At 32.1% G+C, this 20,273-nt stretch overlaps 3 protein-coding genes across 8 annotated transcripts in view; 2 read left to right on the plus strand and 1 right to left on the minus strand.

Moving 5' to 3' along the window:
• Positions 1-2,192: 2,192 nt before the first annotated feature.
• LOC110993908 (protein aveugle) lies at positions 2,193-3,132 on the minus strand. Its single transcript, XM_022260316.2, has 3 exons — positions 2,973-3,132; positions 2,570-2,683; positions 2,193-2,440 (listed from the first exon to the last, which is right to left on the minus strand). Exons 1-3 carry the CDS (start codon positions 3,009-3,011, stop codon positions 2,258-2,260), a joined length of 336 nt encoding a protein of 111 aa, XP_022116008.1. The 5' UTR covers positions 3,012-3,132; the 3' UTR covers positions 2,193-2,257.
• A 155-nt stretch (positions 3,133-3,287) lies between these two features.
• Positions 3,288-6,274, plus strand: LOC110993917 (protein phosphatase inhibitor 2). 3 transcript variants are annotated; one of them, XM_022260339.2, is made up of 3 exons: positions 3,288-3,812; positions 4,221-4,303; positions 4,805-6,274. In XM_022260339.2, the coding sequence occupies exons 1-2, from the start codon at positions 3,417-3,419 to the stop codon at positions 4,296-4,298; spliced, it is 474 nt and encodes a 157-aa protein (XP_022116031.1). In that variant the 5' UTR covers positions 3,288-3,416; the 3' UTR covers positions 4,299-4,303; positions 4,805-6,274. The 3 variants fall into 3 exon arrangements, with proteins under 3 accessions (XP_022116031.1, XP_022116030.1, XP_022116029.1); XM_022260338.2 differs by having other exon boundaries at positions 3,289-3,812; positions 4,221-4,322; XM_022260337.2 differs by having other exon boundaries at positions 3,289-3,812; positions 4,221-6,274.
• A 2,087-nt stretch (positions 6,275-8,361) lies between these two features.
• Positions 8,362-20,273, plus strand: part of LOC110993906 (A-kinase anchor protein 9) — a 48,150-nt gene continuing 36,238 nt past the window's right edge. For 2 of the 4 annotated variants that reach the window (XM_022260309.2, XM_022260311.2), the window contains exons 1-8: positions 8,362-8,515; positions 8,714-9,736; positions 10,096-10,808; positions 11,044-11,167; positions 11,476-11,619; positions 12,170-12,259; positions 13,195-13,251; positions 15,487-15,585. In XM_022260309.2, the coding sequence (XP_022116001.2) occupies positions 8,471-8,515; positions 8,714-9,736; positions 10,096-10,808; positions 11,044-11,167; positions 11,476-11,619; positions 12,170-12,259; positions 13,195-13,251; positions 15,487-15,585 (2,295 nt within the window). In that variant the 5' untranslated portion in view covers positions 8,362-8,470. The remainder of the gene's footprint in view (positions 8,516-8,713; positions 9,737-10,095; positions 10,809-11,043; positions 11,168-11,475; positions 11,620-12,169; positions 12,260-13,194; positions 13,252-15,486; positions 15,586-20,273) is intronic. The other 2 variants (XM_022260310.2, XM_022260313.2) reach the window with 2 other exon arrangements.

Here is a 20,273-nt window from a genome sequence, read left to right on the forward strand (position 1 = left end):
AAGTAATCGAGAACATGCAAGTACTCAATTTCATAGGCGTTTGACGTTAAGTAAATAAAACCAGTCTGAAATATTTCTGTTCAATTTCTATTAGTATTTTTAAATATAATAGGTGGATAACATTGCCGTTGTAAATATATTTCACAAAATAAAAATACGTAAGAGAAAATCTACAAAAATGCAGTAAGGCGTATTTTATGTGAACCAGATAACAACTAGAAGAGTTTTACCGTTATTTATTTATTACGTCAACAAGATTTACAGTATACATACAATTAGACTTCTTAACACAGGCTTACTGCTGAAAAATATTATATGAAAAGTATCCCCGTTACGTGACAAATTAACACTGGCTTATCTTATATTAAAAACATCAATACGTGGCAAAAATGTTAGTAAATATTTGCCTTCTATGTATAATATATATTTCAGAGTCACATGGGAGACGTCACTGCCGTCAACAATTGTTAAAAACAATTCTTGTGATGTGGAAAACAATTTTAACTTCGTAAAAAAGAAACGACTTAATTAATGATAAAAATATGGACGAAAATTGCAAAGTTATAAATAAAAAACATTATTAGGTATTTATATATGACATTCATAAGTTGAGCCTTTCATATTTTCAGAACATCTCTGCATCAAAGAGTTGTCTGCAGACTTGGGTGATCTTATTATGTCTCGTGGCGTTTGGTGCGAGCGCCCGTAGAATAAACAAAAGAGGATCATTAAAATTGTTATTTCGGTGGCGTCTCTGTAGCAATGACATAGATTATAAAAGCTGCTACACTCAGTGCTGTATAAAAGGGCCTCTACACCGGCTACTCTTAATGAAATTTGGCTACATCATAGCCGATTATATCCCGCAAATACAAAAATCATTTTAAGGCACTACATGGCTAAAAATGTACCTATATCTCATAGGAGCGGATACAGGTCAGTAGGCATAATTTCCTGCTCTCCTCGCAAGTTCGTCGGCAGCATCATTGCCGAGAGGTAATACAAGTTATTCAGTCCTAGCCGCAGCACGGCTCTGGCTGCTTCGTTTAGAGAGACACACTCGCATTAAAAATCTAGCTGTGTGTGCCTAGAGATAGGTGTAGGTTGATGTTGAGATCAAGTTGAGTTTTTGGCGAAAGGTTTATATGGGAAGCTCATTCAAGGTTGATTGATCATGTTCCTTTTCTCATGTTTGCACATGATATTTCCTATTAAGCATGTATTGATTAACAATCCTAAAACAACACAGCTAGTAGAGACTGGTGCTCTATCACCCTGTTGATGCCCTAAACATTCCATTGGACATACAAAAAATATTACCACACCCTTGCATCTATACATTTTTGTGAAAAAATGGGCCAACTAGGCGCCCCTTTAGAAAATGATAGAAATGTACAGTCAATAATTTATCAGTGTTACTTAAATGTTTACTAGTGACCCGCCCCAGCTTCGCACGGGTGCAATGCTGATGAAAAGCAGGTTTTTATTATGTATTGTTATTTCCGTCGCTGGAAAGCTCCGATAATATACGCGTTCGATCGCTGCTAAATAAGCTGTAATGGAGATCTATATTAAATGAACAATGTATTCAAGGTATTTAATTGGTTAAGGATTAATGCTGTATTGGTTAAAATAGCTTCGAAAATTAGCCATTATTTGTCGTAAAAAGTAAATGACAAAAACAAGTTATTGTGGGTTATCCATAAGAGATAGACATATACCATCACGGACTTTTCTGTAGACCTTTTCATTTTGTACATTATTTGGATAAAAATCGTAGGGTTCAGCCTGCGTTTGCAATGTAAGCGGAAAAAATGTAAATATTTACGACATCACATTAGAAACCTCAAAAATAACAGTACTTCTCCACTATTTAATGGATGTTATTATACATATAAACCTTCCTTTTGAATCATTCTATCTATTAAAAAAAACCGCATCAAAATCCGTTGCGTAGTTTCAAAGATTTAAGAATACAAAGGGACATAGGGACAGAGAAAGCGACTTTGTTTTATACTATGTAGTGATAAGTATTGCTTACTATTTCTCAATTTTGATTTTTTAGTATGTAAAAGAACATGCAGATACACAAAGAATGTTATAAACACTTTTTGATAAGGCACACAACTAAGTAGCAGTAAATACTGCCTAATTCCCTTGTTTTCTGTCTATGTGAAGAAAAACATTAAAAATAACTTCTTAAAAATGGTATTTAAACTGTAAAATATTATACTTCAAAATTTCTACATTTATTTCCTTATATGTTATAGTTAAAGTAATTGTGCCTTCTTTCCAAGTCTCTTATCTCCACAATATCAGTCTTTAGCCTCAACTTCAGTATCTCACGCCATATTGCTTCCCTGTGTTCTTGGTTTGTTATACCCATACGAAGAAGAGTATTATCATTAATACGGACTAAAGCTCGACCTGTAATGTCATGCTGAAAATAAATAACATGAATTATATAGAGCGAGCTATTTGGTCATATACTTACCACTTTCAAAAATTAAGATTTTTATGGTATGATATTCCATGAAGTATAAACCTATACCTCAACATTTTTTTTTACCTCATGAAATTTCTCCCAGTACATGTTATAGTAGTCACTACAATGTCGACGCAGCCATTTCTGAACATCAGCTTCTGTCCAAAGATATACAGCTTTTGGTCGTGCAGTTTTTGTCTAAAAGAAAGAATATAACTATTCCCACCTTTTTAATGTGCATTTCCATATTTTAGCTGGAAATTGGAGGTCTGGGTGGATAAGGTAGGTTTTCTGGGATTTACGCCAATATAGGTTTTTAGCACTAAGGTTCTGTTTACGGATATAATGTACAAATGTATAAAAGTAATTAGCTTAACTATTCATACAATTGGTTTGTTTTATTAAGTAATTAACAAATAAACTCATCATATAGGTTTAAAAAAAAGTTTTATACAACAGCCACCGATGGAAAAATTGAATAACGTACCTTAGATTTATTAGAATTTATGCTAGTATCTTCCACCATATTTTTATGCGCTTTTATTTTAGCATTTCCGTCAACAAGAAAATACAACTGATATTAGTGTGTTAGTTATATTATAATTTAATATTTAAAACTAAAAATGGAATGAAAGTATTAAACCAAAGAAAATTGAATTATGAATATTAATGTCAATTATCAAAAAAAAGCAAGCAAAATCAAATGTCAATGTAAACTTTAGAATTTACCACACTGTCAACCGTCGAGACCAATAATGACATATTAATATTTGACAGTCAACGCACAATAGTTCAAAACTTCAAACCAATAACTCAAACCTGACACTTGAAAGCAAGCTTGACTTATTTTGTAATTTGAAATAAATAATTATCCTTCTTAAATTTCCTCTTATTTTAGTCAGATATAGTAAAAAAAACAAGTCGCAAAATCATGGCACAGAATTTGCAAAAGAAACCGTCAAAGGGTATCTTAAAAACATCTCGTAGCGTAGATGGGCAGGAAGGAATGCCTTCTACAAGTAAACGACCGAAGGAGCAGAGATTCGATGAAATGAATATAATGGAAACATTTCATCCTCCAAATAAGGATTATGGCCATATGAAAGTGGACGAACCTAAAACTCCATACTCGGAAGCCATGGATAGCGATATGGAAACAAATGATGAATTAGATGCTAATATTTTGGCTGCTAAGTTAGCGGCAAGTATGAATAAACCGCCTAAATGTGTAGAAATGAGTGATAATGAGGAAGATGAGCCAGAGGATGCACGACAGCGAAGGTTAGAATTCGAAAAGAAGAGAAAAATGCACTACAATGAGTTCCAGGTATTAAAAAAAAATTACGTATTCGTTGCATGATCTAATAATAATTTAGGTTCTGTATGGCTCCCACACAATATTTATATATTATTTTGATTTATATACTCACAAATCTAGACTATAAATGAAGAGCTAAGGAAATTAATTGTATAATATGGTGAATAGTATTTTTTTTCTTTTAGCTTATTTAAAGATTGCAATCATGGTGTTTTTGAAAATCTATGATAATAACTAAACATGTAGACATTTTTGTGAGTTTAGTAGTAATTCCTTAATATGAATAGTTTACTGGTTATGGTTTTACTAATACTGGACTGTCTATAATGTTGTATTAGTTCAATACAATGTTACTAAAAGGAAAGTAACATTGAGTTATTAAAAACTAGATCTTACTAGCTATTATTATAATTCCAGGCATTACAGCTGGCCAGACAGTTATTGGCACAAGAGGAAGAAGATGATGCAGAGAGAGATCAAGCTACAAGCACCTGACTGAAGTCACTTACCATTTATACCGTAAAATTTAATAATGCCTATATAATTATAGTTATTGCTTCCTGAGCTTAAACTTTAAATTTGTATTCTGAACAATTTGGAATATTGAAAAACCTTCCAATTTCGAAGTCAGATGCCTAAAATTGCTTTCTAATTTATTTATTATTTTTGTGTCTTTATTGTGATAAAAATTATTCAAGGTAAATTAGATAAATTATATATAAACTAGGTTGCTCCCTGTTATCACTTTCAGTTATGTTTATTTGTTATGTATTGATAACACTTTCATATGAATTGGCAATTATATGGTGCAGAAAGATTAGTTAGATAACTTATAAGATTAGTTTAGCAATTGTTTTAAAGTTTTCTTTTTGTCTGTTATTACCTCCTCCACAGTACATAGTAACATTTCAAAAAATAAAAGGTTTTTTTGTTTTTCAGGCTACCTAAGGAAAGTTATAATCTAAATGGTATATTTATATAATCTGATATTCTTGTTTCAGGCTTATTTCAGCATTTACTAGGTGAAGTGGAAATTTTATATATTTTGTTCCTGATTAGGCTGTTAAATTAATATGTACCTAACCGCTTCTTAGGTCATTATTTATACCGTAGGTATAAAATAGCAGGGAGTACTGCACATTTTTCTTAGTATTTGTCTTTGTATAATTTGTCCTCTTTTCTGTTAAATGATATAAAATCGTGGCACAATATAATTAGTGTTTACAATTTTTAACACAAGAAATGATAATAAAAATGTATTTTTTCATTAGGTATTTAGCATCAGTATGTTTCATAGATTAATATTGTGCTAGTGCAAGTATATGAACTATTTTCACATTTCAGATTATAATGATTAGGAAAAGTTTGCAGTTAATTTTGTAGGCCTCCAGCATCTTTAGGATTGTAAATAATAATAATTATAATTTGGTTGAGTGGGCACAGGAGGCTAAAAATGCAATATTGCTATTCAAGCTCTAGTGATCTGAGTAAATAAAAATGGAGCATACTGTCATTATATGTGCACACTTTTCCTCAAAATACTTCAGTAATTCAAAAGAAATAGGTAATTGTTTGAAAAAGTAATAAGATTTTTCTCGTTAAGTTACATTGAGTCATGCAGAAATATTTGCTTGTAATATTATAGTAACATCAACCCAAGTTATACTAGTTGAACTAAAAGTAGAGTTTTCTGTAAAAGTATTTTATTTTCTTGAAAGTTGTCCTGCAAGTAAGCTGTAAGTTCTATAGGGAATATATCATGTTTTGAGTTTATAAATTGGGCATCAATTAATAAATTATAAGTTACATAGGAGATTCAAAATAAACTAAGAATTTAATATAGGAACACATCTTGTTTACATAATATCTACATAAAAAGTAATGTCATACAAGATTATTTTTGTATAGAGTATAATGCAGTTGGGGAAATGTGCCAATATTAATAAAATTATGTGTACATAGTAATATTCTCTTCACTATTTTGTACCAGCTTATCTTTAGCTATTAAGCTTAGATTTAAAAAAAATCATTATACTAAATTTATTTTTGTTTAATGAATTTTTTACCAATTGGTAAAAAAATTATGTGTGGTAAAATTTTGTTGTAGATTTAAAACTATTGGATAAATCCAAAATATAGGTAAAGACTTTATTTGTATGGTAGTTAACCACACTATATAATGAATAATTATCTAGCCTGAGTAATATAAGAAGATAATTAAGGCTTAAATTATTACTTTTATATGAAAATCAAGTTTAAACCAACATTAAATTAGGTTTTCTTGGTTTTCGGAGCGTTGTTTGTTGCTATTTAACAATACCGTAAAGTCAAATTTTTGTAACTAAATGAGCTTCTAAAGTATAACTAGCCTTATTTGCTTCTTAGAGTTGATCGATACAAAGATTATTGTAATATTTTAAAGATGACTAAATATTATAATTATGTAAATAACAATAAACTACATACTTGAATTAATAAAAGTTGTTTGATTTGTTATACATAAAAGTCAGTAAGAATATTCAACTAAAGTACTTGCAGTAAATATTCATGGTCATGTAATTTTAAAAATACATCCTACCTATAAATGACCATTATTCTTTTTTTATATTAATTTATGTTAGCTAAAGGGTTACTTTATTATATTAGGTTATATGAAAATATATAATTCTCGCAAATTGCTAATGCGCAGGAACCTTGTCACATTAAGAGCCACGTGACGTCATCCAGAATAGAAAAGTACAGCTTGCAAAAAAAGAAATGCAATTGTAAATTTAATAGGTTAATTATTATAGTCCGAGATCCCACTGCAGGATTGGTGCGTTCATCGAGTTTTTGTTTAAAACCAAATTTTTATGTTTATTTATAATTAAGAGAATATATATTATACTAGGTTGCCTATCAAAATTTGGCCGCCAATATTTTAAATTGATTTTTGGTAAAAGATTACGTTCATTTAATTTTTAAATAAAATAACGTCTACATCACGGTAATTAATATGAAGATTCTAAAAAATCACGGTTGCCGTTGCGCACATGGCCGCACCTCTTTGCAGCCAAGTGTAAACAGGTATGATTTCGATATATTTATACGTTTATAACGGATATCTATTAATTATATGTCAAATTGAAGTTAATTTTTTTCTATTAATTTTCATATAAGGGTGCCTAATTATATCTGGCCGCAAATAAGGGTTGCTGGCGGTTAAAGATGATAAATATTTGAGGTAGAGTGAAAGAGAGTTAGCGCGTAACGCGTTTGTCAGACAAGGACAGTGGTTGCCGACTGTGCGACGCTTTTAAGCCATTGCGCATGCGTCGAATGTTAGTGTTCTCAACTGAACAGATTCGGCATTTTTATTCTAACAGAAAATCCACGCTGTTTTGAAGTTCGTAATAAACAACGTTTTATATTTACATAGTTGTTTTATTTGTGCATCTAAAAATATATTATTTTATTAATTAACGTAAAATAAAATTGATAAAGATGAAGTCGTATTTTTTGTGTAACGAAAAAAGCAATGTACTCGACTTTAATTCCAAAAGTGCTCGCTAATGTTATTGTTTCGTCGTAAAAAAATATAAATATTATGACCATTTATTTACAATTGACTCTACTAATGATTTTGGATGTGCTATGGCTTAAAAGCGTCGCACAGTCGGCAACCGCTGTCCTTGTCTGACAAACGCGTTACGCGCTAACTCTCTTTCACTCTACCTCAAATATTTATCATCTTTAACCGCCAGCAACCCTTATTTGCGGCCAGATATAATTAGGCACCCTTATATGAAAATTAATAGAAAAAAATTAGCTTCAATTTGACATATAATTAATAGATATCCGTTATAAACGTATAAATATATCGAAATCATACCTGTTTACACTTGGCTGCAAAGAGGTGCGGCCATGTGCGCAACGGCAACCGTGATTTTTTAGAATCTTCATATTAATTACCGTGATGTAGACGTTATTTTATATAAAAATTAAATGAACGTAATCTTTTACCAAAAATCAATTCAAAATAATTTAATTAAAAATATTGGCGGCCAAATTTTGATAGGCAACCTAGTAAATATATATTCTTCTAATTATAAATAAACACAAAAATTTGGTTTTAAGCAAAAACTCGATGAACGCACCAATCCTGCAGTGGGATCTCGGACCATTAAGTTTGACATTTATTGAAAGATTACATTTTGCGAAAAAACTGATATTTGATGATTATACATCTTTGTTTTTAACGAGGCAAATAGGATCCTTCCTATTTGCCTCATCTGATGTTTAGTGACACCGCCGCCCATGGAGACCTGCACTAATTGGACACTCGCCACTATTTGTTTCAATAAAAGAGTGGTTACTAATATTATTATATGTTAGTATTTTTTTGAGTTATTAATTGAAATTATTTCTTAAATAAATTTATGTGTAGTGAAAGTTCGTCGTGTAGCTCTAAACATACTACTTCAGCTTTATACCTTGGATGACATATGACCTATTCCTGCAGAAACTAGAAAGCGGCAACATTATAATTACGTCAATGGTGTTTGTGTTGTGTTTGTGTTTTGGGTTGGTTTTAAATAAATTGTTTGAAAAAAACGTCGCCTTGACAACGGAATTAATTTTTTAAATAAACGAATTATAACATGGATATAGTATGAATTGCCTGAATAATGGATGAAACTGAACAAAATCTACCTCATACATCCGATATTAACGTAAGTTTCTCAACTTTTAAAGCTTAGCAAATTTGAAATAATTACAGATTTTGAATTATTTTCTTACAATGTGTGTTTGTGATTTCAAACTAGACACGAATAAAATATGTAATTTATTTGTAGTTCATTTCTGATCGCGATAACTTTTATAGTCACGAATTTTTGGTAAAAATAATTTATTAGTTTGTGTATTTTTAGAATGTCCTTCCGGACGTCGTTCATTCTAAACAGATCGCTACTTTGGAGAGTGAAGATAAAGAAATTGAAATAAATAGGGAAGATATAATTCAGGTATCACAATTTAACCAGACAGATTTGGATTATGTTAGTGAAGCGGAATCTGTTTCCGAGAAAATTCTTTCTAATGTTGAAGATACTGTATCTGAGTCTGATGTGGGGCAGTCACAATCTCGCGATTTTCTTAGAGTACCTACTGATAATGAACAAACGCAAAAAAATGCCTCTCCTCATTTACAAAAATCGATGTCTCCTAGCATAAGTCCCAGTGCTCAGCAGCAAAAACCAACTACATCTTGGCATTATGATACTGAATATTCTGATGTTCACATAAGCAATGAAAGTCCAGTAAATCTGCCATTGTCGTCTGATACATCTAAAGATATACATAGAGAAAAATCAGACTCATATGAAATAGAATCTCCAAAAAGTTTCTCTGACTCATTAAATGATAATGTAAAATTGAAAACCAATTCAAATAGCAGTGCAGGGAATTCAATTACAAGTATTAAAACTGAAGCTGACAAGAGTTTAAGTTCAGAGGATGTTATAAAACTAGATATAAGAGGGAAAGGTGCTCCAAGATTCCCTTTAGAGTCTACAAAAATAATATTTGGCTCTCCACCTGATTGTGCAACTATTATTAGCTCTGAGTCCTGTACTATTTTTCCTGTATTAACACCAATAACTGCAGAGTCAGCAATCAAAATAAAAGGAATATTTGAATCTGAACTTACGCACACTTCTGAGGGAGTTATTGTAGAAGAACTTTCAAATCAAGCATATAATGAAACATCTCCGGAAAAATCTTTAGTTAGCGATACCAGTGAGAAAGAACAAGATGTGTTGATTGAAGAAGTGACTATTGATTATGTTAAAGAAAAAAAGGATGACCAGCCAAAATCTTTTATACCTGACGAGACTATGTCTTTTAGCACTATGACAACTGACTACAAAACAATCTGTGAAGAATATACTGTGAAGGTATTATTTGCATGTGTGTTGTGTTATTGTGTGTGTCTAATTTGTGTCTTGTTTGTGTGTTGCATATTAATTCTACTGCTTATCCCCGTTGCATGTGACATTAGTGTATTACACTTCAACATTTTGTTTCCTGTCATTCTTAATAAATTTTTTATAATTTGTTTCTGTTTTGTTTTAAAGTAGAGATTTAGTGGTAAAAATAAATAAAAAAGTTTTTATTAAAATTCACAAAAGTTCTTAGGTATTTTATGTTTAAATTAATGCATTGTTTTTAAATTTTTATTTATACTTATCAATATAATTTTTTATGTTTAGTTCCTTGTTGTTGATGTTTACAAGCTTTTCATATATCCTTTCAGCTTGTGCATTTGGAAGAAGCTATAAACCAACGAGAACAGCTTATTGCAGAATTGACAATCTCATTGCAGCAATCAAACAATGAACGTGAACACCTTAAACATGAAAATATGCATCTCTGCTCTGAAGTGCAGACACTGCAACATGCTGTTGCTGAACACTCACAATCTGAACATGATACAATTAAAGGCCAACTTTCAGATTTCGTGAAGTATCAAGGTATGCTTAAGGATGACAGTACTAAATTTTACTCGGCAGTTATGAGTGGGACGACATCTCTACAAAGCTCAAATAGCGAAAAGGACATGGACCGTGAGGAAATAACAGTCAATCACTCGAAGTCAGATTTAAAGTCCGGTGCTGGATCCGAAGACTTTCAGACTGGCTTTGAAAATAAGTTGTCCATATTGCTCAATAAATTTGGTGGTTTTATAGAAGATAATTTAAGAAACAAATTGAGGGAAAGCTTGATATCGGTGCTCTGTGATGAAATTGGAAAAATGCGATTAGAGTTTGAGACGGATGTGAGGGAGTTAGAGGGTCAAATGAAGCAGAATGAACAAGAATATGCCTCGGAAACTCGACGGCTCAGGGATCTGCTATCTTCCGTAAAAGCAGGCAACGCAAATATAGATGAACTAAGGAAAGAGTACGAGAAAGATATGCAAGAATTACGAACGTTTTTTGAAGAGAAATGTTCTGATATAAAACGAAGGTAAGAAAAAATCATTATCAAATCATTTGTTACTTTTCTAAGTCTCGATTTTCAATAATAAATATTATTTTGAATGCTGCAAGGACTGAGAGGTAAGTGCGGATATTTTTTAAAGAATTTATTATTTATTTAATTGTTATTGTTTACTCAAATTAATCTTTCAAGTAAAATTCTTTAAAAGATTTACGCTCAATTTAAATAATTGCCATATCGACATTCCGTTCATAATTTCCAGCTATTCAGAAGAAGTTTGGCGAGAGCGTGCCTACGTGTCAGCGGGATCCTCGGAGGATGAGATCGGTGCGGGAGACGCGAGAAGACGAACACGTTCCGCTGAGCTTCCATCGTCACGCATTGAGGTATTACACTATAAAAACTTTTATATGAATTAAGGTATATCTCTAAAAACACTCCCTTTTTTGTTTGAGTTTTTTTTAACCAATTAGATTGAAATCGTAAGTTTGGGTATGAAACATATATATTCTTTTAAGAGTCTCTAACAATAGTAATAATTAATGCTTGTTCTCTTGATTTGATTTTCTCAAAACTTTGGCAACTAATTCTTAATATGTAATGGCTAACTTAGATGTGTATAAAAGTTGTCTTTAACCCACAAGTACTTACTATTATTTTAATTAGAAAACTGAATTCTTCGATATTATTTCAGACATCGACACCAATAGAATTGACACAACGACAAATGAACAAAAAACTTGAACAACAGTTAGAAGAGTTGAAAACTGAACACTTGCAGTATATTAACGAACTGCAAATCAGGCATAAAGAGGAAATTGCGTCTTTAGAAGAACAGGTATTTTATATGTTATCAATATTAGTACAATATAATGAATTGTATCGGAAATTTTATGTTTATCTTCTTTTTAAAGGTTTCTTTTGAGGGCGTAGATAGTTATTTTCTATAATTACCATGACCGTCAAAAACTAATTGTTCATTGTGAAATGCACCTTATACTACCATGCACATTATGCTACCATGGCAATCGAAAATATATTGTGGAATCATAGAATATGTGAGCTAGCCTCCGTCAACGTTTGAATGTTATCGGTACGCCTCACGCTACAATGAACCGCTGACGGTTCGCAACTGACACTCTGAGGAGACTCCCCGCACCCCGCGATCCCCTCAACCAAATATTGGTGGGGCGCGTCTTCGGGAATTGCACTAATCTATAGTTGTGTCGTACACAGCCTAATATTATTGTCATAACTCTCAAAAAGTTTATCCTGAGGGGTGTATACTAAAAGATCCCGCTATGATAGAAAAGAAAATATCTTTTCTGCGACAAAATTAGGCCTTTGTTTTTCTAATGATCTAACAAATAATAATTTTCTTCACCCAGATAACCCATTTGAAGGCTCACATACAGACAACAGAGAATACGGAAGGGAACTTTTCATTCCAACAGGATATCGACTCGGAACTAGAAAAGGTATTCATTAAAATGTGACGTATAAATGTGACCACGAAACTTTTTAGTGTATTTTATGTGTTTGATATAATATATGCTTTATAAATCACATAAATTTCGTATATTAGGAGGTATACATGTCTTAGTTTTGGACGTACGTTTTTTAGTACATTAGTGGCATCAATCTCTGAAAAACGATAATGTTTTTGGGTAATCACATTATTAATATAATAGACGCTGTCTAGACATCTGTGTTTTTGCGGGATTGAGAAACTTTAGTCGACTACATTAAAATATTGAAGATTATTTTGAGATCCTACCTTAGACAAATGTATAGTCTCCCTGTATTTTGTTTGAAATGAAAGTTATCATATCTTGGGGATATCGGCATATAATTATATCATTACAGCCCAAATGAATTTATTAAATAGTTTCGTGGACACTGAAAGTGTGTAGAGGGCACTTGCTGGATTACCATTATTAACAAAAAGATGGGCGATCTGAGCTAAATATCGGTGGACTGGTTCATTTGCATGAATATCTCTTTCAGGCTGTTCTCATAGAAGCCATAACTTTCTCATCCACATTTTACATAGACTTTTCATTATTATTGGAAACCATTTAAAACGTGTTCATATTGACGCTCCATCGCCCTTCTTTTTTTCGTTTTTAAAATTAAATTCTGTTTACAAATAATATTTTGATGTTGTTTTGTTTTGTGAAATTTAACTAAAGTGATTGGAAAGTTCTAGAGTACTTGCACACGATGTATTTAATGATTATGGATGAATCAAAATTTATGGCCTTCTACATTTGTAAATACCATTTAACATACAAGGAATCGATTTAATTAAATTATTTCCATTCCTGTCTTATTAATTAAAGGTTATTGTATTACCACCGGTATGTGTTTTTGTATAACTCATGCATGTACGTACTAACCGCTCGCATCGCAGGGTCACATCGAAAGGATTCGCGCAGAAATGGTTCAGCAGCTGCAAGACCAGCTGCGGGTATGTACATTATTTTCTTCTATATTTTAAAAATTTTCTTACATATCGTTTCACCGGATCGAAGGACCATTAATCCATTATTCAGTCAATAGCGACGAAGTCTGTATAGCGACGGTAAAGGGACGTTTACTGGCTTTAGTAAGTTGTATATAGATAAATTGTATAGAAACAAACGCTGTTTTACGAATGTAGCATGAAATAAGAATAGATAAAGTATAGTAATAATTTAATGACAATGACAAAATATTTAATCCTTAACATTCGAACTAAAGTTACATATGTTCATGGTAAATGGGTGTAAACGTCGAACTGACAAAATGTCACAGATCAACAAACCAGGAAATCTTAAGTGTTGCCAAATGCTTTGGGGTCGCGTACGCTAATTCGCATCTGTCCACACAGAAGGCGTATTACAATCGAAATTGATTTTTTTTGCTGAGCGTTGAGGTCTTATTAATTAATAACTTTGTGTGCAGTCATAATTTATAAGTGTGTCATAATGAATAAAACCAATGAATAAACAAAGGTAGAAAATAAGAACATGAACAGAAGTACATACATGTCTGAAAGGATAATAAATGTATTTATGTAAATAAATAAATATTTACACGTATACACGTATACATCTTGTAAATTGCCACGTGGGAATATATAACCACTGTTTTTATATATCTTTAAATGGTGTGGTGCTATTACTCGACGCTAAGAGCATTAGTGGGCGTGATAAATCAATTAAGTATTATTTTCAAATAAATATGATTTAATTAGTTTGAAGAGATGGTCGCCCACGGTAACGGTACACTTGGTACCTACAGATTTTTTAAATGTCTTATATTGAGAAGGCCTTGAAGGGATACCAGTAAATAAATTCAAGAAAAGTTGACTATGTTTATATTATTATCCGGAATTAAAAAATCTTGTTCGTCTAGGAGCAGCCGATGCTGGCTAATCGCCAATGGTAAAAGGTACCATTAGTAAAATCGAGGTTCGTACTTCGGCTCAAATGGAGCAAGGTCCATAGTTGTTGTGACGATTTCGACTTGTACACAACTTTGCCGCGCTTTTCAATTTGAGGTTATAAAGTGAAAATAGTTCTCAATCCAACTGAAACGGTTGGAATACATTAAAAAGCTATCTATAAACTGTGTGTAAAATAATGTGAAATGCCAGATAGAAATCATCTCGCGCGACGCGTAAGTTATCTCATAATATTCCCGAATCAGATAAACTGCTTCCTCTCTGTCGAGGTCTACAATCGCCACAATAAGCATCCATAAATACCGCATTTTCTTTATTTTAGGAGTTCAAGTTTGTGGAAATGTATAATTAGATTTCAAGTCATCGTTTAAAGCGACGGCGGCGATAGTTGGCTCATGGCCAAATTAAGTGACATTTTTCGCGTGAATGACCCGGTTTTTGACCACGCCGTCTCGCCCTAGTGTTTTTGTTATTCGTTTATTTATTTTAATAAATTTAATTATCCACTCTGATACAATATAATATGATTTAATTAGCACTGGTAGTAGCTAATTTATGCTAAACATAGTGTTGATGAGGGTCTTTTAATGATTTCTATATTATATAATTCAAATCTTGTATTTATTTATTCCTTGAACGCGAAGGTTTTTACGGTCTGACATTGGAACAATTGCATCAGTTTTCTTGTTCATTATTTGTGAACGGTTAGTCCTTTGTCAAGGTTTAGGGGTTACGGTTGATCATGAAAAGCCGAATAGTAATATATTCTAATTTTTGAATTTATTGTTACACTTGTATGACATACGTGATATGTTTTTGCTTTTAGTAAACAGTTTTTTTAATTAATAATACATTTAACAATGAAAGCTTCTTCCAATCCTTTTATTGATCATTAACGTACAACGTATATTGAAAATTTGAACTTATTGTCGACTAATTAGGGGTAAATCAAACATAATAATTAGTGGCCAGTATATTTCTATAGTATAATGAGTTTGTTTTTACAATCAGTACCCGATAAGCCCGGGTCAGCTGATGGACCTCAGTGCTCCGTTTAATTTGTCTTGTATTGTGAATTAAAATGAATGTGAGTGGATTTTTAACGATATAATTTATTTGTATGTCAATAATAGATATTTTCATTACTTTTGTTTAGTACGCTTTTTTAAAACTGGCTGGAAATTGTGTTGTTCCTTTTAATACTTTTTATTGAAATCGAACGAACTTCAGGCATAAAATATGTATGGCGTTTATCAGGTGCTGCTATCGGACCCAGACGCGGAGTTGACCAGTTGGCCATTGGAGCTGGTGGTCCTGAGGGACAAGATTCATGCTGATAAAACACAGGAGAATGAGGTATTTTATAATTATATTTGTATGACATAGATCGGATGTAAATTAACTTAATAACTGCTTTTTAAAATGCCTCTATAATACCCTTCGTTACCATGGTTACAATTTAACAAAAACCCATATATAAATGAGTCGGAATGAACCTATAGATTTTTATTATTATTATGAGTGTATTACTTCGCATTAAGGTTCATTTTACTATGTACAAAAATTATTAGTACATAACAAAATGAACTTTATATTGAGCATATTGATCAAATCTATTATTTCTTACTTTTAATAGCTTAATCTTACCCAAAAACAAACTAACAAAATATTGTAGGTTTTGATTGAGACGTAATTTTTCAATTTAACGCCAAGCATTGAGAAAATGAACGTATGTTTGTGTATTATCTATATTGTTTCGTTTAATCATTTATGTATTTGTTTATATATAGGACCAAAGAAAACATAATTCACATTGGCTTTAAATGTAACGTCTGTTTAAAGGTTGAATTTAATGTCATTGTAGGATTATACAAATCTTAATTACTAAGTACAAATAATACTAAGCCTATTTAAGTTTATATTGCACTAACTTAGCACGGGCCATAACCCTTTAACTGAAAAATTATACACATTTTGCCCACTCAGGCTTTCTTGGTTTTATAAGCGTGGAGATATCCTAAATCGTAGTTACGTCCCGAGAGTTTAGCCAGACGCAGGCACTCTCTTCAACTTTTGTTCATTCATTGAAATTTCAAATTCATTGCAGTGATTCGTTTCATAGCAATTAACATTACATTATTTCTATTATATTCTATTGTACGCGAGTGGTTAAAATAGAGTAAAACAAAAATCCTCTATTATTCAAAGCACCCGATGACCCAAGAACCGTACATACATAAACCTTCCTCATGAATGATTCTAGTTTCTTTTGTTAAGCATTGCAAAGTAAACAACCTTTCTCTGGAACTCAATAACTACCGCGTGTTGCGTTTTCCTAACTTGTTTTGTAAATCCGACTACAAAATGTATTTTCATTTTTAATATATATTTATAAATCACAATTAACGTGTCTATGAGTAAAGGAATTTTCAAAATCTGTTCATTAGATCCAGATATTCGCTATATATAATATTATATCCGCTACAACTTAACAATACCGTCTTCATAATACAGTCAAAATCTGTTATAACGACATTGAAGCGACTTCTAATATTTGGTCGTAAAAACCGATGCGGGGCCGGGACCATTGATTTTGGACAATATAACCGGTATTGTGTTCTAAACGATGTCATCGTAAACGGTTTTGACTGTATTTGTATAGAATTAAAGCTAGCTATGTTTATTACTAGTAGTTTTAATAAACTAGCAAATTTTTTAATATTTGGTGTCTGTCCTAGTTTAATTTAAACCAGATTCTGGTAATAGGGTTAAATTAGTCGCGTATCATGGATTTATGGTTCGAGCGAATCATACGAGTCACGCGTCGAGAATGCGAGGGTGGCCTTTATATATAGACTACCCTCTATATTAGATCTTGTTGGTTGCCGTGTCGAATTAACCAGTTTTATTGGTTTGCAGCACAGTATAATCTTTAGTAGGTCTTAAATAAACGCCGTCTGATCGATACTGTATATATTTATTATATGTTATCTGTAAATCGTATTAAACGAAGAGCGATTTGAATCGTTGATGACCGGCGTTGGCGTTGTTTAGAGAGATGGGTCACTCTGCATCAAATTCAAAATCATTTATTCATATAGGTAACACAAACAACATCAAAAACAAAAATGATTAGGAAATGCTTCTAATTTTACATTTACAGCCAGTTCTTAAATCAAGGGCGTAGAACTGATGAGAAGAACTCGCAATATACTCTCCGCCATTTTTTTAATCGTCAAGTTTTTACACAACGTTTGAAAGGAGCTGCAACGATTACACCATGTTCCACATGACGCCTTAAGTAATTAATAAAATAAATTAAAAACAAAGATTTGTCCTCTAACAGCTGGAGGCATGATAAAATAGGTGCACGCATTAAGCTTCTCGTGAGAACGCAAAAACGTAGTCGAAACAACAAATATCACCGCTTACACGAATTCAAATACGACCTTCTCTCACATTTAACATGGAGTATTCAAAGGAGTTGTTCAGACTTATACCTGCAGCTGAATTTCATTATCGGACCTCAAGACAGACCACAAAATACGCTCAGAGCTACCAAAGACACGGAGAATCTATATGTGTCTATGGCCCATGTTATATGATTTTACTAAACCGAGCGTTTTTCCTACAATCTTACTCCATTTCTATGGCTGTATGTTTGGCCATCATTTGATCGCTATTTGTTTTGTGGCGCTACCACAGCCGTGACCGACGCGTCGTTGATTGAAGGCAGTCGATTGACGGAGTGGTTCCAAGGAAATCAGATGATTGGAATTCTTATACATATGTAATAAACATACTGAGAATCAGTGTTATAACGACATCTGTAACTATCAATAGCGATTTTCATCATGAAATAATTAAATATCGTGATTTTATATTGTATTTGAAAGTCTTAAATAGACATATGCATACGTTATACGTAGATTTAGAATTTATTACAAATAATATATTTACAAGACAAATTATTTGAAGGAGTGTATTAACTATGTGCAATTTTTTTATTAATTCCTTTTGTAAACGTTCTTTTTAAATATTAAAAAATCTTCCGTTAACATTGTACATATATTCTACGTACATCAAACGATATAAACACGTGTTTGAAGAAGGAAGTGTGTAATACGCTAATTCAGTTTAATTGTACTGATAACGGCGGACCAGATGCATTTGTTACATTAGGATACTCGAGATATCACGGGTCGTTTATTGAATGGAAAATGTACTGGTGTGCGCTAAAGGCACTTGGGAGATATAAAGAAATATGCTATTGATTTTTAAAACTTTTTTAAATTATATATTAAATTACGCTCGTAAGAAGAAGCAGTGTTGGCCTCGTGAGTTGAGCGTGCGACGCCCAATCTTACGGCCAAAGTACCAGGCTGTGTAGTGTGTACCAACTCATTTTTTTTATATCTCTTTATGTGAAAATTTAGTACTCTCTGGCACGATCGGAATCAAAAAACGAAATCGGCTTGCTTTTAAGCTTAAATGAACTAGAAGAACTATGATTTTTTTTAAATTTAAAATGATACTTCCGTAACGTATATAGAATCGCTAACGAATAGCTATTAATCTACAATTTTCTAAAATGATGCAATCGTCAAAATATAAATGTTAAATGGAAACCAAGTTCAATATTATATAAATAACTTCCTAAACAAGAAATGGCATCTAAAGATTTCAACTGTTGTGTTATTTTCAAAAAGAACTAAGAATAATTTATTCAAAATTTGCCCATCCATTAAAACTTATCAGGCTTATAAGAAATGATGATCTAATATTGTGCGCAAGCGACCGCGTTAGTTGTTGATTTCAATTGTTCCTCATTATCAATTGCTGTAAAATTTTGATCGTGATTGCGTATAAATGAATCATAAAGCCTTAAGATCGTTTAAAAAACATTTAATTGTCACAATTTTACATTTCAATTCAACTATTTGATGTGAGAAAAGAAAGTATAAAATTCTATTCACGTAATAAATGAAGCGAATGAAGGAAGCCTTTGATAAAAAAAACAAGTTCTTACATCTCATAACTAATTTTATTTATTTAATATTATAATCAATCTACTCAATATTCCTTTCCTTGCTTGTCTTTTGAAATAGGCCAACTAGATTTTCGACTGTAGGACTCAGTCATAATGAGCCTGCTTATTTTTTAAGTTCGTCTTCCCATACGTCAATGTAAACGTTTTAATAATTTTATGCAAAAGATAATTAAAGCCATCTACCCCGTAACAAGAGAAAGCCTAATCACATTATGTACGCAGCTGTACAGTGTACACGGTGTGTGCGAGCCTAATTGATATTTACGTAACAAATTAGATTTCGATTAATGACCTTTTAGTTGCACTTATCAGACTGGACCACCTACTGCAACTTAAATTTTCATATCTATAATGCATTTAAATATTATATACTTCGTTTTTTCAATAAAAGGGGGCTGAACGAGCCAACAGGATAGCTATACAAGTCAGTTACCGCCCATGGACACATTTTCAGGCCAATATATAATATTGTAACATATAAAGTATATAATATATCTGTTATTTGTGAGACTGATACTGGCAACAATCAGTGATATCTATTAAACTTAAGTCAAAATGTTGCCGTGGTATGATTGTAAAATGGCGATTTAAGTGTTATTCGTAATTAATAATTTCGTCACAATCTGTATTTGAATTTTTTACATTTCTCTCCACTGCTATAAGATTTTAAACGTTCTGAAAATTTACTTCGAACGACCAAACAAATCAATGGATTATGACCAATATTGTAAATTAATGTTGTGAAATATATATCAGTTGAGTAGTCCTTGGCGTCTTAAACCCGGTGTCTCCCAATCAAAGCTTGAGCACTGTATAGCGAGGAAATGTGGATTTTACCTGCTATTGCCCGAGTGTCCATGGGCGGCGGTGCTACTTAACATCACTGAGCCTCCTGCGATTGCCCTCTGTTCTATAAAAAATCTATGCAACATCTCTCTATCGAAACAGCTCAGAAATGTTGAGATGCAACGCTTCCAGACACATCCGCATTTTA

This window comes from Pieris rapae, chromosome 21 (genome assembly GCF_905147795.1).
Source record: "Pieris rapae chromosome 21, ilPieRapa1.1, whole genome shotgun sequence".
Classification (NCBI taxonomy): Eukaryota; Metazoa; Arthropoda; class Insecta; order Lepidoptera; family Pieridae; genus Pieris; species Pieris rapae.